Source organism: Schistocerca serialis, chromosome 1, assembly GCF_023864345.2.
Source record: "Schistocerca serialis cubense isolate TAMUIC-IGC-003099 chromosome 1, iqSchSeri2.2, whole genome shotgun sequence".
In the NCBI taxonomy this organism is placed as follows: domain Eukaryota; kingdom Metazoa; phylum Arthropoda; class Insecta; order Orthoptera; family Acrididae; genus Schistocerca; species Schistocerca serialis.
In genome coordinates this window covers 813,339,349-813,363,947 of record NC_064638.1, presented here as the reverse complement: position 1 = coordinate 813,363,947, position 24,599 = coordinate 813,339,349, and the positions used below count along the sequence as shown (strand labels likewise).

The window sequence follows — 24,599 nt, the reverse complement described above, 5'->3', positions numbered from 1 at the left end:
ACAAATGGCAGGAATGAAGGAAAGAAATACAGTAGAAGAAGAATGGTTAGCTTTGAGGGATGAAGTGGTGAAGGCAGCAGAGGATCAAGTAGGTAAAAAGACGAGGGCTAGTAGAAATCCTTGGGTAACAGAAGATATATTGAATTTAATTGATGAAAGGAGAAAATATAAAAATGCAGTAAATGAGGCATGCAAAAAGGAATACAAACGTCTCAAAAATGAGATTGACAGGAAGTGCAAAATGGCTAAGCAGGGATGGCTAGAGGATAAATGTAAGGATGTAGAGGCTTATCTCACTAGGGGTAAGATAGATACTGCCTACATGAAAATTAAACAGACCTTTGGAGAAAAGAGAACCACTTGTATGAATATCCAGAGCTCAGATGGAAACCCAGTTCTAAGCAAAGAAGGGAAAGCAGAAAGGTGGAAGGAGTATATAGAGAGTCTATACAAGGGCGATGTACTTGAGGACAATATTATGGAAATGGAAGAGGACGTAGATGAAGATGAAATGGGAGATATGATACTGCGTGAAGAGTTTGACAGAGCACTGAAAGACCTGAGTCAAAACAGGGCCCCGGGAGTAGACAGCATTCCATTAGAACTACTGAGGGCCTTGGGAGAGCCAGTCATGACAAAACTCTACCATCTGGTGAGCAAGATGTATGAGACAGGCAAAATACCCTCAGGCTTCAAGAAGAATATAATAATTCCAATCCCAAAGAAAGCAGGTGTTGACAGATGTGAAAATTACTGAACTATCAGTTTAATAAGTCACGGCTCCAAAATACTAACGCGAATTCTTTAGAGATGAATGGAAAAACTGGTAGAAGCTGACCTCGGCGAAGATCAGTTTGGATTCCGTAGAAATGTTGGAACACGTGAGGCAATATTGACCCTACGACTTATCTTAGAAAATAGATTAAGGAAAGGCAAACCTACATTTCTAGCATTTGTAGACTTAGAGAAAGCTTTTGACAATGTTGACTGGAATACTCTCTTTCAAATTTTGAAGGTGGCAGGGGTAAAATATGGGGAGTGAAAGGCTATTTACAATTTGTATAGAAACCATATAGCAGTTATAAGAGTTGAGGGGGCATGAAAGGGAAGCAGTGGTTGGGAAGGGAGTGAGACAGGGTTGTAGCCTCTCTCCGATGTTATTCAATCTGTATATTGAGCATGCAGTGAAGGAAACAAAAGAAAAATTTGGAGTAGGTATTAAAATCCATGGAGAAGAAATAAAAACTTTGAGGTTCACCAATGACATTGTAATTCTGTCAGAGACAGCAAAGGACTTGGAAGAGCAGTTGAACGGAATGGATAGTGTCTTGAAAGGAGGATATAAGATGAACATCAACTAAAGCAAAACCAGGATAATGGAATGTAGTCGAATTAAGTTGGGTGATGTTGAGCGTATTAGATTAGGAAATGAGACACTTAAAGTAGTAAAAGAGTTTTGCTATTTGGGGAGCAAAATAACTGATGATGGTCGAAGTAGAGAGGATATAAAATGTAGACCGGCAATGGGAAGGAAAGCGTTTCTGAAGGAGAGAAATTTGTTAACATCGAGTATAGGTTTAAATGTCAGGAAGTCGTTTCTGAAAGTATTTGTATGGAGTGTAGCCACGTATGGAAGTGAAACATGGACGATAAATAGTTTAGATAAGAAGAGAATAGAAGCTTTTGAAATGTGGTGCTACAGAAGAATGCTGAAGATTAGATGGGTAGATCACATAACTAATGAGGAGGTGCTGAATAGGATTGGGGAGAAGAGAAGTTTGTGGCACAACTTGACCGGAAGAAGGGGTCGGTTGGTAGGACATGTTCTGAGGCATCAAGGGATCACCAATTTAGTATTGGAGGGCAGCGTGGAGGATAAAAATCGTAGAGGGAGACCAAGAGATGAATACACCAAGCAGATTCAGAAGGATGTAGGTTGCAGTAGGTACTGGGAGATGAAGAAGCTAGCACAGGATAGAGTAGCATGGAGAGCTGCATCAAACCAGTCTCAGGACTGAAGACCACAACAACAACAACAACAACATAGTAGACTGCTTTTTGATTTGCAACTGTGCTTTTCCTATTGAGATGAAGATGGTGCCTCTAACTTTCTGGCCCCATGTTCATGTACAGACTGGTTTATTGGGTGCTGGTTAATGCTTGTATTTATACACCTTACTGGATTCCCATGAGTGTTAAACAAGTTGCATTGTGAGCCCACCATCTAATTTTCATTTTAAGTTGTACAGTCCATTTTTTTGTCACTTTTAAGACTGATTTGATATTCTGAGCATTTACTCCCCACAATGTTATGGCAGAATTAACTGTTGAATTGAAACATGCAAAATAACTGCTCTTGCACATGAGCTGGACACACAGAAGCTATGATTCAGAGGCCAGAGCACATAGCGAGGTATTATGAGTTGGCTTCCCAGAGTTGTAATACAATCAGCTCACGTCAGCTGTGAGTCGACATGCATTCCTATGCAGTCTATAACATCATGATTCACTCTAAGTTCATACTATTAGGTGAGGTGTTCAAATGATAACTAATCCTGGAAGTCTTTTCTCATTCTACAAAGATTTCCTACAAAATACTTTGCGCGCCGTATCTGAAAACAGCAGCGGGTAGCCTATTCCTCAAGTGCTTAAATACAACTTACAGGGTATATAGTATACACTCTACTGATATTACTTATACCGGCACTCAAACTTCAAAGGTTCGTTTAACTCAAGCAAGAGCGTCATACAAATTTGGATTGACTGTCACTCGACGTCGGGCGTCAATTATCCCAAGACATCTCATACACACAGATTCAATTACCAATATCATATGAAAATCTAGAAACAGACTTCAGTTCCACATTTATCGCTTTCATTTAGTTGATTGTCCAGCATCCTATAAGCGAACTACAGCAATTTTGTTTCTGGGCTGTTTCTTTTGACATGCAATACTACTTTCTAATGTACTTCCTTAATGAATGATTCAATGTTGGTTGATACATACAGTGATATTTTTTATTTGAAATTGGAACTATTTTTCTTTTCACATTTATCAACTCATTGGTACCTATCGATATCATTTGCGTCTCCAAAATTTATCTTTCCTGTGGCTTCATTGTAAATTTTAATTTAATATTAGAGAATTATTAATTAAGTTTTTAAAATTTATTTTATCGTTTTTTTTTTTTTTTTTGCTGGAAACAATACAGCCATGTTACTAAACTTCGTAGACAGTCAAACTACGATGCCAAAGGTACACATTAACTGTGTTAAGCGTTGTAGTGTTTCTTGCACTGCCCACTGCTTCGATTGACATCTGAGACTTGTTGACTTGGAGCGCATTTTCGAATTTGAACTCCGAGTACGACGTTAAGTATTGCAGATGTTTTCGTTGCTGTTGGTAAAAAGTGTATGGATTTTGATATTTCAGTAAAGAACAATAAAAATGGAAGTTGACATTAAAATAAGTAGCAGCAGTTTACTCAATTTCATGGAATGTGAAGGATCGAAGATGTGTGAGTGACAACTGTAAATATTTACATTATGTTGTGTGACACATTAAATAAACATTGCGACTTTGCCTTCAGCATTAAGAAACACATTCAAACCTACGCGCATATTTGTCACTAGAAGAACTTTCACAAATGGACCCTGAATTTGTAATAAGCTGTGAGTTAATTAGGGGAAGGTGTTCACAGAACAGTTCTTATACGAATCCAGTCTCAAAACGCTAGTTTCATTATAACAGTTCCAAATCACTAGGCCGCTGTTTTTGTTGCAGGCACTAATGATACAAGAATTTCTGCAGAAGAAATGGACGAAGCACGGAAAAACAATCTGGCATACGAGTACCTCTGTCATCTGAAAGAAGCAAAAATGTGAGCATTTTTTTTGTTTTCTCATCCTTATTGAAAACTATCAAAATAACGGGCAGTCCTCCAGACATTGCTACAATTTTACATGCTGAAATTCCAAATAACGTTTAAGTTTCGTGGATCTTTAGCATTTTCACATGTCTGTATCCAATATAGGTCTTATATAGAGTAATGGCAATCAGTGAATCCCACCGAATGGAGAGGCATCCTTGCTTTTCAGTAATCCCAACATTATTTTATGAAGTCTTAATCGGAATCGATATTTTGATAAACATAACTGGAATCGTGGGTCCAAATGGACCCTTGAATAAAAATTCAACATAATCCCCATAAAAGATATAATTCATATGTAAATGTGTAATGATTATATTAAAATAAGTTTTGTTTCAAACACAAATCAACCTTTATTGCACAAAACTTTTTCATAGTATTATTTTTTATTCCTTAAGTCATACGTCTCCTATTTTACAAGAATTTTTAGTACCTTACTTTGCAATGCTACATGATTACAAAAAAGGCTTAGATTAAAAAACCTAGATATAGCATGGGGTTTCTCATAACTTCCCCTTAATATGAATAGGGATTCTTTATGCCATCACTCAGAAACAAAAATAATGACAACGAAACATGGAATTATCCAAATGTTATCTATATCAGTACCTGAAATAAGCATGGCACTTGGTACACAACATTTTTTTTCCCCTGCATGTTGTTTACAGAAGAATGTAAGACATCTGTCACATTTTTGTGATTGTTTGCTGTCAGTTTTAGGACCACATAAATAACATCTTCCTCGTTTTCGTGAGCCACTTTGATTGCAAGGTGAATTTTCTAGTTGTAGGTCATTTTGTGGTTCATCAGCCGCCCCTAGAAAATTATCAATTCTACTCTTCAAATCTACTGAAAATGAAGAATACTCCATCTTCCTTTCTGTGATAAATGGCCTTATCAAATTCAGTCCAATTTCTTTTATGTAATGATTGCGTTTCATACGTTTTCCACTATTTGATTCCTCCCATAATATGAATCCATTTGCACTCGCAATATTCAATATTGCTGAAAAAATGACACATGGCCATCGTTGAGTTCTTCTAGAGACTGAATAATTGGCACATTTCTGATCTAATGTATCAACACCACCTTTTGTTCTGTTGTAAAATTCAATTATCTCAGGTTTTCCACTGTTTTCATTGACTGAATTGTCATGGTGCATTGATGAGATTACCACTACACTTGGATTCTTTTTCAGGACATAAGATGCCAATGTTTTATCCTTCACAAAACCAAATAACGTAGATTCTACTACCCATTGTTTATTGGCTAAAAGTTCTGGTGGTATTTCCCTTTAATTTTTGTGCATCGTTCCAACATAGGTCAAACCATTTTCAATCAGTTTGTCTACCAACTCCACAGAAGAGAACCAGTTATCAGCAGTTATATTTCTGTTTGTTCCAAATAAAGATTCTGCAAGTTGCAGTACATGAGACCAGCACGATCATTAGTTCTTCTTTCTTCCCTAGAATTCACATCATCAAATCTCTAAGAAGATAACAGGAACATAAATCGCTTTACCGACATCGTTATTCTGAATATATCTCGGCCAGTTCCATCAGTTGCCCATAAACTTTCTATATCTTCATGGCCAGATTTGAATACACCTGATACTAGCAACAACCCAAAAAATACTTCCATTTCCATAATACTTACATGGTTAGTGTAAGTAGCATTAGTTTTATACTTTTCTGAATATTCTGTTATTTTCTGATTAGCGTAAGTGCAAATAATTGTGATCATTTCATCTGATATCAGCAACTGCCATGATTCAATTGGTGACATGTTCCGTTTTTCACGAGCTGTATCGATGAGACCAGGCAGATGAGTGATGATGATGATGTGGCTTCTGACTCTGGACCTAGCTGGTGGATGAGTAAGACCACTTGAATCGATTTTTGCCATGAAAATATGCACTACTTGACAGCCAGCTATCTGTCTCTACTGAATCATCAGATGATGAATTACTTGAATCAGAAGAAATTTCTTGTTGTGTGTTTTCATCATCACTTATGTTCTCTTCATCACAAGGTTGAAAATCGCTTAAAGATTCTACATCTGAATAATTTTCGTCTAATAATAGTACACAGATTTCTTTTTCAGTGAAGCCCCGCAGCATTGTGGCAGGAACACGACAAAATAAATCGGCATACACTGACTTCAAAAATCCCGTGCCTGGAATCGCGGGTCAAATTGGACCCAGCAATGGCACTTACCTCCACTTCTAGTAAATTTCAAGCAGCAAGCTCCCGGCCCCTGGTGCACCTCACAATGTACTCGGATTACACTGGCGCACGAAACAGAAACTCTGCGCGTTTCCATTGTTAGACGGTTTTATTGTTGTCGGTGGGTCCAAAATGACCCATGATTCCGGCTAAGGGTTAAGCAAAAGTCTAATTAGTTGTGTATCCAGAAATCTGATCTGCTTAGATTAATTAATTCATTTATTCATTTTTAGTATGATATTTGGATAATTTTTGGGTTATAATTATTCGCCTCATTGCGAGACGAGACAGTTTACAATTATAGTTTCTCAGTGAAAAAAATTTGGCACTATGCTGACTGTTTGTGATTGACTTTGGTTATTCACCATGATCAGAAGGTAGAGCAGGTATGATTTGAGTTCATGTTTATAGACTTTCATGTCTGAATAGCTCACGTTATTTTGTGCTGCAGGTTTTAGTGGCCAAATAACTCGCTCCATTCTGTGCGCAACTATGGCTGAATGATTGTGCAAAGGCTAGAGTTTGGTGTTGGATACCCACTCTCCCCTTTCCTAAACTCTTGATTGTGGTAGTGTAGCCCAAGATCTAGATTAGGTTGGAAGGTGATAGCTGGTTCTGTATGGTAAAGCCAATGGACGTGAATGTGGAATAAAGGTTGTGGTAACAGACTGACCTGTAGCTTAGCCTAATGCTTATAAGCATTAGGGGTCAACAGAACCTAGTTGAACCCAATGTTGGCTCTGAACCATGATGTAACAATGTGGTGTGTGTCACACATGCACATACAAGAAGAGAACAGAACACTGGCAATATTTATTTATTTGCCTCTGTATTATATTTTGGAGTGTAGATCATGGTGATGGATTGATCTGTAGTGTAGCCGAAAGTATACATTAGGTTGGAAGATGGCAGTTTCATTGTGAGTTCATGAAAGAGTGCCGAAGGCTTCAGAAAACCTTGCATTAGTGAATGAAAATAGTAAAAATAAGTCAACTCCTTTTTCACTTTATTTTATGCACAAAACCATACAAGACTGTTGCTACCTCTGGCATTGCCTGGTGTGTATCTCATTGCAACTGAGAAGACATAATATTGCCTTTCTGTGGCACAAACTTTTTTGCATTTTCACCTCCAATATTTGATATTATCTGCAATGCAGAAGTTGCAGAGCTTAATTTTTTATGAAAACCTGTAACATGTGGCTTCCAGTTCAGTGTGATATATGAAACAACCCTCTCTCCTCCTGACCCTACCTGAAATCTTGTTCGTGATGACATTAATGTGTATTGCAGCCTAAGGTCTAGATTAGGTTGAAAGGTGAAAGTTTGGTCCCCAAAGCCCCTGGAGCCAAATAAAGGTTGTGGTTACAAACTGATCATTAGTGCAGCCTATCGAAGATGTCTGCACCATGTTGAAAAATACAGGGGGGGGGGGGGGGGGGGCTCCAATATGTAACTTTTATCCAGTTTCTTACCAATAGAAACACCTAAGAAATAAGAAAATTCTGTTCACATAATTTATTCTCATGCTTTATTTCTAAGGATGCAGTCAGGCCTTGTGCAGTGCAGAATTGTGTATGTTGGGTTTTATCTAAGTTCAGTAACAGACAATCTGCAGAGAACAATTTATTAATTTTCATGCAAATTTTACTTGTTTTGTCCTTGTCTTCTTTAGCTCCCATTTTGAAGGAATCTTTTGCATGTGAAATATTTCAAGGTTTACATCAACAAAGAGAAGCAGCTTTTAGAAATGAATTTATAATTAATTTTATTACAATGCGAGGGAAACATTCCACGTGGGAAAAATATATCTAAAAACAAAGATGATGTAACTTACCAAACGAAAGCATTGGTATGTTGGTATGATGATCAACATACCAACGCTTTCGTTTGGTAAGTTACATCATCTTTGTCTTTATATATATTCTGCTGTTTCAATGCGAGGCATTTGTTTATTTCTTCCTGTTAGATTAATTCAGCCCAGACTAATATTTTTCAGAGAACAACAGATTTCTATATGCAGTCAGAAGTCAGGCCTGTTTACGATGAACATTGTCATTTATTTTGCAGCTAATAGTTATCCTTAGCTCATGAATGTAGATGCCTGGATACTTCGTAAAAAAGTGGCTTAAAGTGATACTTTGTTTTCTTTGTAGAGATTGCCGATGTACTACATTTCACGGACGGAACTTGTTCAAGACTTTTACACCCAAAAACCAAATCCCACTCTAGTACTTAGACAGGAAGGATGATTCTGTATGTGATTGTTGGTGTAAGTTACAGTGAACTGCTACATGTTCAGATGTTCCTATTTCTCCACAGTAGCAGAGAGCTGTTGCCCTTCTCTCTGTTCTGTGTAATAAGACGAGATAAGGACCGTGTGTAACATTCACTTAGTTGGGTCATTTCGCACACTCATAGTCTGTTATACACATGCCTGCTGATTGTTCTATCATTCCAGCCATTCTGCCTTTCACCTACTTCCTAGGCCAAGAGTGGACCTTTGCTATTGATATCTACTCCTGTAATTATTTGCACAGGATCGAGTCTGTGTAGAATTAACCAGTAGCACGCTGCTGTGTATCGTACCTGAATGTTGTTGGGGCAGATCCTCAGTATAGCCTCGACAGGTGGTGTACTGAACACCTCAGAAAGCCTGATGAGTGCACTTGTTTAAGGATGAATTTGCAGTTTTTGAATAGCAGAAACCCCCAGTGGCTCACGGTTCTTTTGTGAGTTTGTACATGGCGCACACACAGCGCCCCGAGCTGTTGCAGCCCATTCTTCCTTCCTTCAGTGTGTCCTCCCTGTCCTTACACCTACCCTTCTGTCGGTGCCCTGATTTATTTTGACCTGGCTATCCACTTGGTTCCCTGTATTCCATGCGATTTTGTTCCTATTGTCTATTCTCTTTCATCCTTTTTGGCGTTTTGGCCTCCCTTTGGGGTTTGACCTCCACTTCTAAATTTTTTGTCTTTAGTGTGACACACTTCGGGAAGAACTCCCTTCCTAGTGTCTGTGGCATGGATTCCTCCCTTCCCTCCCCTTCCTTCCCCAACATAGCCCTACCCACGCCGCTTGGTCACCAGCATGAGTAGCCAGTCCATGTGGCACGGCTGTTATGTAAACATCTGGCTGAGCTCCCTGACAATACAGGAATCACAGTACTGATACCTGAACTGTTGCCTCCACATGTAGGCCAAGCTGCTGATTGGAGTGGGTGGTATCTGGGTGGATGCTTGTCACATGAAGCATATCAAGCAGTAAAAATGTGGCAATTCTCAAATGGCCATCTCTTTGAGTGGTAAACGATCATTAAATGCTGCCTTGTATGATTCTGGAGCCATCCGTTTCCTGGCTGCACCCTGGGAGGAGGGCCAGGCTCGCTGCCTTGGCATGAAACACTTTCCCTGCTACCTGGTCTCTACCAGGACAGATGGGGACACATTCACCACCACAAAGCGGTTGTTTCTTGTGGAGAATATCGAGTCCATCATTAAGATGCGGTCGGGCTCCCTGTTGATCAGAGCTGCTTCTGCCACCCAGTCTGTAGCTCTTCCTACTTGTGATCATTTTGGCGATGTCCTTGTGTCTATTGCCACTCTCCGGTCTCTGAATATGCTCCAGGCAGTGATTTTTCATCAGGACCTCATTCTGCAAACTGATAAGGAACTTGGGCTAATCTGTAGTGCTGTGGTGGTCATCTCGTTTGACATGTGCAGAAGGGTTGTAAAGACAACTGCACTGATACTGGTGTCTTCAATCTGGGCTGGCCAGGGTGGCCGAGCGGTTCTAGGCACTACAGTCTGGAACCGCGCAACCGCTATGGTCGCAGGTTCGAATCCTGCCTCGGGCATGGGTGTGTGTGTTGTCCTTAGGTTAATTAGGTTTAAGTAGTTCTAAGTTCTAGGGGACTAGTGACCTTAGAAGTTAAGTCCCATAGTGCTCAGAGCCTTCATTCTGGCTTTTGAGGGAGGTATCTTCTCAGAGAAGGGCAAGGTTATGTGTTATTGATGTGGTGTGAAGCCGTACGTCCTGCCGCCCATGAGGTGCTTACAGTGCTTGCGTTTTGGGTACATGTCTTCCTGCTGTGCGGTGGACCCTCTGTGTGGAGACTGTGGAAACCCATCCCATGAGGGAAGCCCCTAACGCCACTTGTGTGTGTAAATTGTCATGACCACCACTCTCCACTCTCATCAGATTGCCTGGTTTACAAGAGAGAAAAGAAGATCCAAGAGTACAAGTCCGTGGATCATCTATCTTATTCTGAGGCTCACCAAAAATATGACAGACTCAACCCATTGTCGATTTCTTCTACTTTTGCCACTGTTACATCCTTTCCCCCACCTACCTCTTCCTACCCCACCTCTGGCCCCATATCCCTTCCTCTTCCCTGCAGTTCCCACACCCTTCCGTCATGGTGATGTTCCCCCGTCCTGGCCAAAGAAGTGGCCCTCTTCTTCAGTGCCCATAAGTGATGGGGGCTCTCCACTGGGATCCCTCATCCCAGGTATGTGTCAGGCCAGAAGCCTGCTACCACAGCTCAGCCACGGTATGCACCGTCTGTGCACACCAAGGTCGCCTGCTCTCTTTTGGTTCCGGATCTTGCTGGTGCCTGCACTCCCTCTTCTCTGCTCTCCTCAACCTTTGAAAGAGAAGAAGTAGTAACTTAAGTCCTAAGATAATATTTCCTCCAGCCCCTCCTTGCGAGTGCCCCCAGAGGTGCCAGCCCCCCTTGTAACCTGAGTCTGACATGTTATTTATGTTCATGGATGTCACCCCATTCTCGTCGGTGACAATCACTGACCTGGTGACATGAACTCCCCTTGGCTTCTTTATGTCTAACCTGAATTCTTGCAACACAATAATCTAAAGGAACTGCAACAGATATCCTCTTACTCTGCATTCTGTCTTGCTCTTCAAGAAACACACTTCCATGATAACCACACTCCAGCATTTTGTTGTTATCAGACGTTCTGTCGGAAGTACACTGGCCCCAGGATAGCATCTGGAGAGGGTCTGTGTTTTGATTCACACCAATGTCATTAGTGAATGGATCACCTTTTGTACCAACCTGGAAGCAATAGCAGTACAAGTGCGAACAACCCCCGTAATCACCATTTGGAATATCTACCTCCCTAGAGGTAGGCACTACCTTATGTGGACCTGCCTACCTTAATACAGCAATTTCTACTCCCATATCTCCTCCTCAGGGACTTATTTGTATTGAAGGATTAGAGTTGAGCAAACCAGTTGGTATATCTGCCCCTCTGATCTTTATGTGACAACTGGTATAGATAAATTAAATGTTGCGGGATTCAAGTTAGCTTCTTACTTCTGCAGAGAAAATATGGAGAAAGGATGAGTATCACATTTGTCAGAAAATGTTTTGATTTCAAGAATATTGATAATAATAAATTTTGCTCCGAGCAGCACTTAGAAGCTTGTGCAGCAATAGTAGTATTTCAATGTAAGTCCTTTATAATAGTAGGTATACACAGATCACATTCAGGAAATTATAACCTCTTCATAAAAAAAATCTGGAAGCTCTGTTGTCCCATCTCACAGTTAAAAACAAACAAGGAATTAGTGTTTGCTGGTGATTTTAATGTGGATTTATTGAAAAGCTCTGTCAGTGAACTTGTTGAAACTTGTCAAGATAAAAAATCTATTAAATCTGAGTACAGGAGGGTAATAAATAAGTCAAAAATTGAGAAATTCAGGAAATTGCTCAAAGACATGAACTGGTTAGATATTTACAATACTTCTGACTCAAATGGAAAATACAAAGCATTCATTAATTAAGTTACCTCCAATTTTGAAAATTGTTTTCCCCCTAAAGATAACACTTATCACACAGAAGTCAAAAAATAAACCATGGATTACACAAGGAATAAAGATATTATGTGGAACAAAAATGTGACTGTATCTACTATCTAGGAACAGCTCGGATGTTAGCATTGTAATACATTACAAAGAATATTTCAAAATACTGAAGCAAGTAATCCAGAAATCGAAGCAGTTTTATTATGAGAAAAAGATAATTACATCGGGCAACAAAATAAAAACTGTATGGGATATAGTCAAGACAAAGACAGGTGGGGCCAAATGGAAGAGGAACAGATAGCTCTAAAAATAAATGAGACTTTGGTAACAAGTGCACGTAGTGCTGCAAACCTCTTAAACAAGTACTTCATTTCTGTTACTGACAGCCTAGGGTTACAGGTTCGGTGGACAGTGCAATGGAGTATCTGAGACCAGTCTTAGAAATAACTTCAGTACATTGGGAATGACACTCATGCCTCCCAAAGAAGTAGCAGCCATCATAAGATCTATAAAATTGAAGTATTCCAGTGGATATGATAACATATCAACGAAGTTAATCAAAGAGTGCTCATATGAGTTGAGTTCTATCTTAAGTTATTTGTGTAATCAATCTCTTATCAGTGGAACAGTTCCAGACTGGCTAAAATATGCTGGAGTTAAGCCTCTTTACAAGAAGGGGGATAAAGAGATACTATCAGACTATCAACCAATTCATTTTTGCCAACTTTCTCAAAAATATTTGAAAAGGTTGTGTTCAAGCAGTCTCCTTAAGCATCTGACTGCAAATAATATATTGTCCAAGCTACAGTTCGGGTTTTCTTAAGGGTTCTGATATAAAGAAAGCTATTTACACTTACAGTAGGAATGTACTTAATTCATTAGATAATATGTTAGAGGCTACTGGTATTTTCTGTGACCTGTCAAAATCCTTTGACTGTGTAAACCACACCATTCTCTTAAGTAAATTAAAGTATTGTGGTGTCACCGATAGTGCTGCAAAATGGTTTGAGTTTTAACTAACAGGTAACAGAGGGTGTCATTGCGAAATACTGGTGCAGTAAGCAGTCAGTCTTCATCTGATTGGGAATTAATTACATGTGGTGTTCCATAAGGTTCCATCTTGTGTCCATTGCTTTTTGTTGTGTATGTTAATGACCTCTTGTCTGTTACATTGCTAGATGCTAATGTAAGAGATTTCCTTCCAGCATGTGTATAATATAGGAAGTCATGCAGATCAAATAGGTCAACATTGTTAAATTTCTGGGATTACAACTCGATAATAAATTCAGTTGGGAAGGGGATACCACAGAATTTCTTAGGTGCCTAAACAAGTCTGTATTTGCAGTGAGAATGATATTAGATGTAGGAGGTATAAATATAAAAAAAAAAAAACTTGCATACTTTGCTTGCTTTCTTTCTATTGTCATACGGAACTATATTCTGCAGTAACTCATCAAACCAGACAGAAGTTTTTAGCTTGCAGAAGCGTGTAATATGAATCATTTGTGGTGTAAATTCAAGAACATCATGTAGAAACTTGTTCAAGGAACTTTTTATTCTAACCACTGTTTCTCAGTATATTTATTCCTTACAGAAATTTGTTGCAAGTAATATATCTCTGTTTCCAGCCAATAGCTTAATACATAGAATCAATATTAGGAATAAGAACAATCTACATAAAGACCTAAAATCACTTACCTTGGTCCAAAAAGGGGTCCATTATTCAGGAACACACATTTTCAGTAAATTGCCAGCAACCATTAAAAACTTGGTTTCAGATAAAGCATGGTTTAAAGAGAGTGTGAAAGACTTATTGATAGACAACTCCTTGTACTCTATAGATGAATATCTTAACAGGGACTGTTAGGCCAGCTTAAGTAAAAATGTCTGTTAGTTTTCAGTTTTGACAGCACATGGTCACAACATTCAAGATTAGGTATTTTGTGTATGATAAATTTATTAATAGTGCTTAACAATATTTCATTCTGACAGCATATTAATTGTGTAAATATTAGCAGTTCCAGTTCACTGTACTGTATTCACCTATTTTGACAATGTCCTGACAAATGATCAGTGTAGTAAATATTATATTTAAATGGTTTATGTTTTTTACGTTATACTTTCTGGCATGTTCCACACCTACGAGAATCATCTCATTTTTTGGGTCTGTGGAATGAAAACTGAATCTAATCTAATCAATGCTTACTTCTTTTATCAGTCATTTGAGTATTTCTTCCATTACCCAAAGTTTCTTCACTTTTACCTCCCTAGTACCTACAATTGTTTGTCCAGCCTCTATTATATCTATTCCTCTTTAGTTTAACTGCCAACTTTGATATTCATTATCACAGTCTCTCTAACCTTAGAGAACTTCAATCACATATTATCAGTCCTCAGTAGGTTTAGTGTGCTACTTGAACTCCCACTGGAAAGAATGATGGTTCAAATCTGTGTCCAGCCATACAGTTTTAGGTTTTCCGTAATTTCCCTAAATCGTTCCTGGTAAATGCCACAATGGTTCCTTTGAAAGGGCACTGCTGATTTGCTTCTTGAAACATTATGAGCTTGTGCTCTGTCTCTAATGACCTCAGTGTCGACGGGACATTAAACCAAACTCATCCATCCTTCCTTTCTTCTTTCCAGTTTTCGGCTTCTTTCCACATTAAGTCTTCTGAATGATTCCTTGAAACTTTATTCTAGTCTTAATTATGACTCCCCCCAGGGGGTCCACAACTCTTTCGTGGATACGTGCGTGGCGAGCACGGGGCCCCGAGCCATTGCAGCCTTCTTTCTCTCCCGGGCTGCATTTCCTTTCCTTTCCCTTCCCCTCCTTTCCCCTCCATACCCCTTTCCCCTCGCCCTCTCCTCTCTCTCTATTGGTGTCCTTGCTTATGTTGGCCCCCGCTATCCTCCTGGTTCTGTTGGTTTTACACTCCGGCTTTTTTTGCGTAATCATCTCCTCCTTTTGGCGTTCCTTGGTCCCCCTCTGGGGTTTGACCTCCATTCCAAAATTTCTCTTCCGTAGTGTGAGCCATTTGGGGAAGAGCACCTTACCTAGTGTCTCCGACGTGTGCCCTCATAGTACATTCCACCTTTTCTTTTACGTCGTTGTCTGATGCTAGGGTGCATAGCCAGCACGGTAGCCAGCCCGTGTGGTGGGGTCGCTATGTACCCTTTTGGTTGAGCCCCCTGAACACACAGGGATCACACTTCTGATACCTGAGCTGTGACCTCCTCATGCATGCCTTGGAGTGGTTGCTCGTCATCCTGGAGCATCGGAACTCCCGGCAATGGCCGCCGTGCCAGACGGCCCTTGCTGTGGCTGGGTGGCGCCCGTGAGGAGAGCCCCTGATCGGAGTGGGTGGTATCAGGGCGGACGCTATGCAGATGAAACGCATACGGGTCCAAAACTCTGGCCGCTCTTCTGCGGCCGTCTCTCTGCGTGGTACTGATTCCTCAAGTGCTGCTTCTCTTGCCCCTTCGGCCTTCCCTTCCGTGGCTACCCCCTGGGAGGAGGGTCAGGCGCGTCGTCTAGGGGCAAAACCTTTCCCCCGTTATCTAGTTTGCACCAGGACTGATGGAGATACTTTCACCAGTGTCAAACCTTTATTCTTTGTGGAACACATTGAAGACAAGTTCGGCGAAGTGGACTCCCTGAGCAAGATGCGGTCGGGTTCGTTACTGATAAAAACTGCTTCGGCTGCCCAATCTGCGGCCCTTCGTGCCTGTACCCATCTTGGCACAATTCCCGTGTCCATTACCCCTCACCAGTCTCTAAATATGGTACAAGGTGTGATTTTTCACAGAGACCTCATCCTTCAAACTGATGAGGAACTTCGGGACAATCTCGGACGGCGGGGTGTTCACTTTGTTCGGCGTGTTCAGAAGGGTCCTAAAGATAATCGTATTGATACTGGTGCCTTTATCCTGGCCTTTGAAGGGGATACCCTTCCTGAGAAAGTTAAGATTATGGTCTATCGCTGTGATGTGAAGCCGTACATCCCACCTCCTATGCGGTGTTTTAAGTGCTTGCGTTTTGGCCACATGTCTTCTCGCTGTACCCAGGACCCTCTCTGTGGTGACTGTGGACGTCCACTCCATGAGGGGAGTCCCTGTGTTCCCCCTCCTGTATGTGTAAATTGTCATGGTAGTCATTCTCCTCGTTCAGCAGATTGCCCAGTCTATAAGAAAGAAAAAAAGATACAGGAGTATAAGTCTCTTGATCGTTTAAGCTACACAGAGGCCTGTAAGAAATACGCACGATTGCACCCTGTGTCCATGACATCTAGTTACGCCTTGGTTACATCTTCATCCCTTCCTCCCCCTTCCTTACCCCCATCCCGGACCGCTCTCCTTCCCCCCTCCCCTGCGGCTCCCACACCTTCTCCTCTGGGCGCTGCTCCCCCTCCCCAGCTGGAGAAGTGTCCCACTCCTTCGGCGTCTGCCGGTCAAGGGCGCCTCTCCCGGGATGCCCCTTCCCGGCACCTTCCAGGTCAAAGGTCTGCTGCAGCGCGGCGACCGCGAGAGCCGCGGTCTATCGGCCCCCCGGTCGCCCGGTCTCTTTCTGTTCCTGATCTTGCTGCAGCTGGCTCCATTATGCCACACAGCCCTCCTCGATCTCAGCCTGAAAAGAAGAAGAAACATAAGTCCCGGGACAAAGAGCCTCTGGTGTCACCAGAGGTCCCTTCCCCGGCTTCACAACCGGATTCTGACCTGTCGTTTATGGATGTCGCCCCCTCCTTGTCGGTGACGGGTGGGGACCCGGCGGTATGACTGGATTTAGCGTGTTCAGCCCTCATTTAAACCATCGTTCTGTGGTTCTCCAGTGGAATTGTAATGGCTACTATCGTCACCTTCCGGAATTGAAATCCCTTCTTTCGTCCTACTCAGCAGCTTGTGTGGTTCTCCAGGAATCTCATTTTACTGATGCTCACTCACCGACCCTCCGTGGGTTCCGTGTTTTCTGTCGAAATCGGGTCGGACCCTTGCGGGCTTCTGGTGGCGTTTGTACGTTGGTCCGTACAGACATTGCTAGCACGTGGATTCCTCTCCACACTACATTGGAAGCGGTTGCTGTTAGGGTCCACTTAGACTCTGCAGTCACAGTATGCAATCTTTATCTCCCTCCTGACAGGACTCTTACACCTGCTGCCTTAACCACCCTTCTTCAGCAACTTCCTCCTCCCTTCCTCCTCCTTGGGGATTTTAATGCTCATCATCCTTTGTGGGGCAGTGCCTTTCCATCTAGACGAGGTCTTCTTATAGACCAATTTATTGCAGACCACGACCTATGCCTTCTTAATGATGGCTCCCCTACTCATTTCAGTGCTGGTCATGGTACCTTTTCTGCCATTGATCTTTCTCTTTCTTCTCCCTCTCTCCTCCCTTCATTACACTGGTCGCCACACGACGACCTTTGTGATAGTGACCATTTCCCGTTGATTATCACGCTCCCTTCCCGCTCCCCGATGGACAGGTTACCTCGTTGGTCTTTCCACCGCGCCGATTGGCCTCTATATACTGCACAGGTCGAGTTTTCTCCCTCTTTGTTGGGTTGTATTGATGACGTCCTACGTGACGTGTCTGCCGCGATTGTTCGCGCTGCTAACCTTGCTGTCCCGCGCTCATCTGGACAATTTCGTCGTCGGCAAGTCCCGTGGTGGAGTACGGCCATTGCCATTGCCATCCGTGATCGCCGTCGAGCTTTGCAACACTTTAAGAGGCACCCATCTGTAGCCAGCCTTTCTACCTTTAAGCGCCTTCGCGCTAAAGCCCGTTATTTAATTAAACAGAGCAAACGGATATGTTGGGAACGATTCGTTTCTTCCCTTGGTTCCACTGTCCCTCTGTCACGGGTATGGGCTACACTTCGCTCTCTCCAAGGTTGCTATCGGCAGTCCACCCTCCCAGGCCTTCACCTCCCAGATGGCATTTGTACGGACCCATTAGTTCTCGCAGAACATCTTGCGACCCATTTTGCAGTGGCATCAGCGTCGGCCTCCTATCCAGCTGCTTTCCTTCATCAAAAACAGCGGGCTGAAGCTGTCACCTTATGTTTCACCACTTGTGAGTCAGAATCTTACAACGAACCTTTCACTGAATGGGAATTTCTTTCTGCTCTATCTTCTTCTCATGATACGGCCCCTGGCCCAGATTCCATTCATAACCAGCTGCTTCAACATCTCAGTGCTACACAACGGCACCATCTTCTTCGGGTGTTTAACCGTATCTGGCTCCAGGGTGACTTCCCTTCTCAGTGGAGGGATAGCATTGTGGTTCCTGTCCTTAAGCCTGGTCAGAACCCCCTATCTGTTGACAGCTATCGGCCAATTAGTTTGACCAATGTTGGTTGTAAGTTACTTGAACGGCTGGTAGCCCGTCGGCTCACTTGGGTCCTCGAATCTCGGGATCTATTGTCCCCTTACCAGTGTGGCTTTCGAGAGGGACGATCTCCAATCGATCATTTGCTTCGCTTGGAATCCGCAGTTCGGCAGGCTTTTTCCCAGCGCCGCCATTTGGTTGCAGTGTTTTTTGACCTTCGCAAGGCCTATGACACGGCCTGGCACCATCACATCTTACTAACCCTTCATCAGTGGGGTCTTCGGGGCCCACTCCCGATTTTTATCCGCCAGTTCCTGATCCATCGGTCATTCAGAGTTCGAGTTGGTACTGCTTTTAGTTCTCCACGGACCCAGGAGACGGGCATCCCACAGGGTTCTGTCTTGAGTGTCCTTCTTTTCCTCATTGCTATCGATGGACTTGTGGCCTCTGTCGGTCCCTTGGTCGCCCCTGCCCTGTATGTGGATGATTTCTGCATTTGGGTTAGTTCCTCCTCGATGCCATCTGCAGAACGGCAGCTCCAGGTGGCTATACGGCGTGCCTCTGCATGGACCCTCTCACACGGGTTTCAATTCTCTCCTTTAAAATCGCGGGTGGTCCACTTCTGTCGCCGTACTACGGTCCACCCTGATCCAGAGCTCTATCTCGCTGCACAAAGATTGCCTGTGGTTCCACAGTTTCGTTTCCTAGGTCTTCTTTTCGACAACAAGCTCACTTGGCTGCCCCATATCAGACTCCTGAAGGTAGGATGTTTCCGAAAACTCAATGTCCTTCGCTTCCTTGCCCACTCCTCTTGGGGTGCGGACCGTTCCCTCCTCCTCCGTCTTTATCGTGCTCTAGTTCTGTCACGTTTGGACTATGGTTGTCAAGTTTATGGTTCAGCTGCTCCTTCCACGCTGCACGTGCTGGATCCAGTCCACCATCGTGGTATCCGTTTGGCCACTGGTGCATTCCCTACTAGCCCTGTTGATAGTCTCCTGGTTGAAGCTGGGATCCCCCCCCTTTCTGTTCGGCGGTCCCAGCTTCTGGTGTCTTATGCCCTTACTATCCGTTCTTCTCCCGCTCATCCTTCCTATTCTATCCTATTCCCAGACCATGGACGTCGCCCGCCTGACTCCCGCCCTCGGGCGGGTTTACCGGTTGGGCTGCGCCTTGCGTCTCTTACCCGTGATTTTCGGCTTCCTTCTTTGTCCTGTCTTCCTCGCTCCCTCCCCTCCACCCCTCCTTGGTTAGTTCCTCGGCCTCGAATTCGGATGGATCTCCGCCGCGGTCCGAAAGATTCCATCCCCCCGGTGGTGTTCCGTTCCTTTTTCCGCCAAATTTTATGGGAGTTTCGGGATGCTGTTGTTTTTTACACTGATGGCTCTAAATCTGCTGATCATGTTGGGTATGCCTTCACGTCCTTTGTTGGAACGGAAAATCATCTACTGCCACCCTCATGTGGGGTGTTTACTGCGGAATTGATGGCAATTTCCCGGGCCCTTACCTTTATTAAACAATCCCAACACAACCGCGTTTTGTTATGTACGGACTCGTTGAGTGGCCTTGTTGCTATTGACCGGTGTTTTTCGCGCCATCCCTTGGTCTCTGCCATCCATGACCATTTCGCTGATCTTCACCGTGCTGCTTGTTCCATTGATTTCCTATGGGTCCCGGGCCATGTGGGTATCCCGGGTAATGAGCTCGCTGATCGTTTGGCTGGGGGAGCAGTTACTTACCCCCCCGTTTTCTGTAACCCCTCCTGCAGCGGATTTACGGCTTCACATCAAATCCCACTTTGCACAGTCATGGGCCAATTCTTGGGAGGCTACTCCACTGTCTAATAAACTTCGTGCCATTAAGGTGAATCCAGACCCATGGCGTTCTTCCTTTAGCCTCTCCCGCAAGGACTCGACCACACTGTGTCGTCTCCGCATTGGCCATACCAGGCTGACCCATGGTTTCCTTTTGCGTGATGAGCCACCCCTGCTATGTGGTTGTGGAGCCTTCCAGTCAGTGGCCCACATTTTGGTTGAATGCCCCCTTCTTTTGGCTCTGCGTGCTAAGTACAGACTCCCCCACACTTTACCTTTGATGTTGGCTGACGATTCCCGGATGGTCTCTCTGGTTCTAGGTTTCCTCCGGGAGAGTGGTTTTTATTCTCAGTTTTAAAGTTTTTAATCTCCCTCTGGTGTTGGGGCGGGGCGGTGAGTGTTTGGGTGTCTCCCACTGTAGGCAGTGTTCAGAGATTCCCGATTCACCTCCCTGACCGGAATCCTCTTTTCTTTCCCTTTTACTCTGTTTTTACCCCTTCTTTTTAAGGCTTGGTTAGTTTTTCTATTCCCATCCGTACTTTCTGCATTATAGCAGTTGTACCTTTTAAGTCACAGGTGGTCTTGCCTATGCTGCTTCAGCATAGTGTTGGGTCCGTTCTCTTGCCAACTTCCTTCATTTGTTTTTACTAATGACAACGTGACTGCCCTTTTACGTTTCCCCTTTTTCTGTTTTATTTTTCTGACTATACTGAGATGTCCCGTTAGCAGAATGGAGTCTATTTGAAACAAGGGACTGATGACCTTGCTGTTTGGTCCCTTTAACCTCAAACAACCAACCAACCAACTTAATTATGACTAAATTTTGATCTGAGTATACATCTGTCCCTGGTACACTTTTCAATCCAATGTCTGATTTCGGAATCATTGTCATTTCAGCAGGAATCTTCAGAGTTTACTTCCTTCTTTTGTGATTATTACTGGTTGAAAGTTATTTTAGAACTCAGTGAGTCTTTCTCTTCTCTCATTCCTACAACCAAGCTCATATCCACCTGTAACTCTGTCCTCTGTTCCCCTACTACCGCATTTGAATCCCCCAAGCTTATTTAATTCATCTCCCTTTACATACTGAAGTGGCTGCTCAGTATTCTCATGTATGATGTGTACCTGTTCATTTTCTGTTTGTGATGTCAAAGTGTATACTGAACTTTTGTTGTTGGCATTGGTTTTCTGTCGGTTCTGATGAGAAGAACCCTATCACTGAACTGTTCTCAGTAAATCACTCTGTGCTCCATTTTCCTAGAATCCTACTGACTGTTATTCCATCCTTTATCCATTATAATGGTAGTTACTACAATCACCCTAAGAGTTTTATACCGTCAAACGGGGTGATTTCGGAAGATTTTATCGTTATTTTGATTGTGACTTTCACATATATTGTTAGATTAAATTTATTGTTGTGGAAGTGGTAGGGTATATGTGTAATGAATAAAATATCCCAGAACCAGAAAGTGTACGTGTCGGTATGTTTATCTGAGGCAGTTAAATAAAGTGTCTGAAGTCACCCCATGGATTGGGGTGATTTCGGACACAGGTGTTTTTTAAATCTCTGTCCGAAGTTACAGTATATAGAGGTTGAATTCGGACAGTTACTGCCTTTAAAAAAAAATTCTACATGCTTTTTATTTGTTTTTGGCGACATTTTACCCATTTTAAGGTAGCCCTTTGTTACGAATAAGTGATATGGAATGATATAATGAATTTTATGTATTACAGATAAGTTTTTATTTTGCAAGAATTTAAATAAATTTTTTTACAGTTCGTAACTGAAATATTAGAAACAGACAGAAACAAACAAAGTAATTTAACTAAAAGGTCAAAATAATTTTTCTCACTCACCATTCTAAATTAAGTTGCAAAAACTTTATAAATAAACGATTGTCTTCGAGTCTAAAGCACATCTTCTTGAAAAATCCTCTCTTCTCAAGTTGTGTGGGAAGTATTCTCAAAATTTGCAGTTTTTGTATTGTGTCTTCATCGGGGACATTAGGAAACACAAATATGTTTCTACTGTTCTCGTGTGGGCGCAAGAATTTCACACTTACTTCCGTAGCACCAACATTTGTGACCACTCCAACATACTGCCTTGTTTGCTCCTTGTTTCCACGTATATATTTGTACTCTGCTACAAGAAAAGCCTCTTCTTTCAGCAGTAAATCTTCATTGGATGATGTGTCATTTTCAGTTTAACTACTGCTAGAAGCACTGTCACTTGTTTCAATACTGTTTTCGTTTCCTTGAAAATCTCTGCCAGTGATCGGTTTTCCAGATTGATTGTCTAGTTTGCCACGGCGGTGGTAGCTACCAAGCTTATTTGGAGTATAACGAATTTCTTTGAGTATTTCTTCAAAAGTGGAAGACCATGCGTCTGCGTTGCTTTGCTGGCTCTCCTCATTATCAGGCAATTTCCATAAGAGATGATCTGGATCAAAAGGGATTAGGCCCATGGCACAAAATCCACTCTTTATGTTTTCCTTGGAGTTTGCTGAAATCTTAGTCAGTGTCTGCTTCAGAAGAAATGGGAAGGCATCCTTGGAAATTATCCCACGAGTGTGTTTCTTCCAATCAGTTAATACAGCTCGCCACGCTGCTTTCATTGGCCTGAAGAAGCTTACATTGAGTGGTTGGAGGAGGTGCATACTATTGGGGGGAAGGGGAATGAATGAAATATTGTTCCTCTCTCACTCTTCAATAACACGTAAAGATACGTGACTGGATAAGTTGTCTCCAATCATGGCTGTTGGCCCATTTTGCCTCTTCAAATAGGGTGAAGCGATTGTAAAGAATGAGTCTTTAAATACTGGCAGGTCAAACCATCCACTTTTGTTCCTATTGAAACGGGTTCCTTGTGGTCCGCTTTCCTGCCACGTGTCCTACAAATACTCTGACTTGTAAAGGACGTACTGAGGAAGCAGTTTACCATTAGCACTAGCTGCCATCATTATTGAGACACTAGACTTTGATGAGTCCATCACTTTTTCAGCAGGCTTACTCCCTCATTTCATAATTATCTGCTGCTTGCCTGGATCATCTGACATGTTGATTTCATCATAGTTGATCATGTTGCTAGGTGGGAGATTTTCCAGCTTTGCCTTGATATTGGAGAAAAACATCTTAATAGTCTCTTTGTTCACTTCTGCACGAGCTCGTTTAATATTTTTGCTTAAGCGAACGGAAAGATCTCCTGACTGTTGTCTGAGGAATAAATGCACCCATTCTTCTCCTGGCAAATTATTATGAAATTTCTTCTCTTTTCAGCCAGATTTATCGAGGTAGCCTTTAACTAAATATCTAATATCCAATTTAGTGAAGGGAAATCCCAAATGTGCAGACCTCAAGATACCTTGCTTCAACATTTCTTCTTCTTCTTCTTCTTCTTCTTCTTCTTCTTCTTCTTTATTTAGCACTGGCTGTCCTCCCATTTTTTTCAGATGTGCTTCCTGCACTTTATTTTGTATGGTTGATTTAGATATACCATACAAATCACACGTTTTTCTGTACAATAATTTACCACTCTGAATATCACGAACAGCTTTATCTAAAAGTTCTGGGTCATAATTACACCATACTGTAGCACCTCTTCTGCTCTTATACGTTCTTGGCTTTGTCCGAAATCACCCCACACAGTACACTGTCTTACAAAAACCGTTGTTATTTTGTAACCTTGGACGAGAAACTCGACAAATTTTTACAGAAATTGTCTCAATGCTGTTAGCTACTGAGCACATCGACAATTATGGTTACAATAACTTCCCGCTCGGCGCAACAATAGAAAGTTTCCACTTTACGATAATGTATGGAGTTTTTAACACTGAGACTGTTCGTCAATTATTCACCTAAGGAAACAATTGACGCAAAATAAAAGTTATGGAAAGCGATAAATACAATCTTGCGTTTTAAATAACTGGCGCACAGACGTTAAAATAAGTAACTCATTGTTTCTACGCAGTGGCAAAGAGCAAATAAGCCACACTGTCCGAATTCGCCCTGGTGTCTTAAATCACCTCGTTTGATGGTACCAGTTAGGACAGTCTGCTTACATGACTATTACCTTGCAATAAGACTTTTTTATTGTCTTAATCCTTTCCTTTCTATTCTTAAATTTGCACAATATGACCCAAATTATTAAACTGTTGTGCTGTTTCTCCACGATTTTTCAAAGCCTTGATATTAAGGGAGATGTTTAGATAGCAGATGTCGCTCTAGCAGCACCTCCTTGATTCTTTCACTAGTTTCAAAGGTTTGCTGTAATCAAGTGTTTTGATTTACCAACAGTTATAAAAGTTTTGCTGCAGACTTAGACTCACCATTATATTAATTTTTCTGCATCCCTGCCAAATAATCTCAAAGTTTCATTATTAACTACAGTTTCACCCTTGTTGTGTTGTGTTGTGTTGTGTTAGCAACAGTCCATGAATTGCCAAAAATGGCCACTGACAATTTGCATGTGGTCTGTAGCACATCATCCAA

The 24,599-nt window shown here is 42.2% G+C and overlaps 1 protein-coding gene across 1 annotated transcript in view; it reads left to right on the top strand.

The window, feature by feature from the left end:
• Positions 1–3,415: 3,415 nt before the first annotated feature.
• LOC126484220 (ras GTPase-activating-like protein IQGAP1) overlaps positions 3,416–24,599 on the top strand; it is a 350,623-nt gene continuing 329,439 nt past the window's right edge. Inside the window, exons 1-2 of the mRNA XM_050107637.1 lie at positions 3,416–3,518; positions 3,785–3,881. Of these exons, the coding sequence (XP_049963594.1) occupies positions 3,449–3,518; positions 3,785–3,881 (167 nt within the window). The 5' untranslated portion in view covers positions 3,416–3,448. The remainder of the gene's footprint in view (positions 3,519–3,784; positions 3,882–24,599) is intronic.